We start from the raw sequence: 1,452 nt of genomic DNA, 5'->3' as shown, positions 1-1,452 counted from the left end.
AAAAAAATGAACTTAGGTACCAGCCTGTAATAATGCATCAGGTGTTGATATCATTCCGCCCCAACGTGTAACTCTTGCTCTAGGTAATGTTGCAGACCACCTAACAACTTCATCTTGTTCCATTTGATCTGCTAGTGCTCTTAAATTCGGATTGGAAACTCTCATAGCTCTCATAAATTCCTATTATAAATAAAACTTTAATATTTTTAAAATTTTAATTTACAATTACGAAGGCAAAAAAATTTTTTTCGAATGATAATTACTTTTAAAAGAGACAATTCTTGTTTTTGTTGTTCTAATTGAAACCTTTGCTCACTTAACTGTTGTTGAAAATCTGAAAGTTTTTCCTGGTATTTTTGAATTAATGCTCTCAATTCTTTAACACAATTATGATCTTTAATTTCATCTTTTGGAATGACTAGACCACATCCCAAATCACATGGAATAGGCCTTTTCGGATTGAATTCACATTCTTCAACATGATTGGCAAGATCATTCAATTTTAAAACTGATGAGCATCCATATAAGGCATTATCACAATTTATATTAAGTCTGAAAAATATAGTATTCAGTGAAGATCAATTCCATTGGTGACAATTAGAAGCTTTTTCATTTTTTAATTATGAATAACTGTAAAATAAATAAGTTTTTAAAAACCGAGAGATCCTCGACTTTGACATTGACAAAATAAAAGTTAAGAAAAAATAAAAATTTCCTTTTAAGTTCTGTTAATTACTTTTTAAAAGTTTTACCTAGATAATAAGTTTCTTGTAATTCTAGGTACGGGACGCAAGTGAGCAGATGTAATAACTAATCTATCAACAGGACAGGTAGGTTGTCTGGATACCCATTCATTTATGCAACCCCTACAAAATGCATGTTCACAAGAGGGAGCCTAAAAACCAATTAATAAAAAATTAATATTAATGTCAACATCTACATGTTTTTTTTTTTTTTATATATATACATTTAAATTTTAAACCATTAAAAAAATTTTTTTTTCAAATGATTTTTTAAATAGGGTAATAACGTAAGAGAATTCAAAAGTAAATATTGGGTATATTTAAACGAACCTGAATCGGATCCTCTAAAACCCCAGTACAAATAGGACAAAGTAATTCTTCATCAACTTCTCCCTGAAATCTACCTATGTCATAACCCATTTTGAATTTTACGAATATTATTACATGCACTGAAGGCTATTATGGGGTTCAGGCCTCAGTAATCAATTCAATATTAATAGTCTAATGACACGAATAACCTAGTTGTTGTAGTTGAAGTCGCGTGTAAAGTAATTTTATTATTTTTGTGATTTTTTGACTGGATACTGGTTTTTTAAAATGAAAAAGAAAACAAAATTAAAGTTTAAGGATGCAGGTTCGAAACCACAAATAAAAAAAATGAATCCTTTTGAAATTCACACAAATAGAAAAAAATTTGATGTGTTGGGAA

At 28.9% G+C, this 1,452-nt stretch overlaps 2 protein-coding genes across 2 annotated transcripts in view; one reads left to right on the top strand and one right to left on the bottom strand.

Annotated features, from left to right (window-relative positions):
- The window catches only part of Phum_PHUM474820 (RING finger protein, putative), a gene marked incomplete at both ends in the record, with an annotated part of 1,469 nt that extends 306 nt beyond the window's left edge, over window positions 1-1,163 (bottom strand). Inside the window, 4 exons of the mRNA XM_002430312.1 lie at window positions 21-180; window positions 264-552; window positions 753-895; window positions 1,074-1,163. Coding sequence (XP_002430357.1) covers window positions 21-180; window positions 264-552; window positions 753-895; window positions 1,074-1,163 — 682 coding nt within the window. The remainder of the gene's footprint in view (window positions 1-20; window positions 181-263; window positions 553-752; window positions 896-1,073) is intronic.
- Window positions 1,164-1,340: 177 nt separating this feature from the next.
- Window positions 1,341-1,452, top strand: part of Phum_PHUM474710 (nop14, putative) — a gene marked incomplete at both ends in the record, with an annotated part of 3,376 nt that continues 3,264 nt past the window's right edge. Inside the window, one exon of the mRNA XM_002430311.1 lies at window positions 1,341-1,442. Coding sequence (XP_002430356.1) covers window positions 1,341-1,442 — 102 coding nt within the window. The remainder of the gene's footprint in view (window positions 1,443-1,452) is intronic.

Source organism: Pediculus humanus, genomic scaffold (genome assembly GCF_000006295.1).
Source record: "Pediculus humanus corporis 1103172108253 genomic scaffold, whole genome shotgun sequence".
Classification (NCBI taxonomy): domain Eukaryota; kingdom Metazoa; phylum Arthropoda; class Insecta; order Psocodea; family Pediculidae; genus Pediculus; species Pediculus humanus.
The sequence above is the reverse complement of the archived record's forward strand: the minus strand, read 5'-3'. Positions and strand labels throughout refer to the sequence as shown.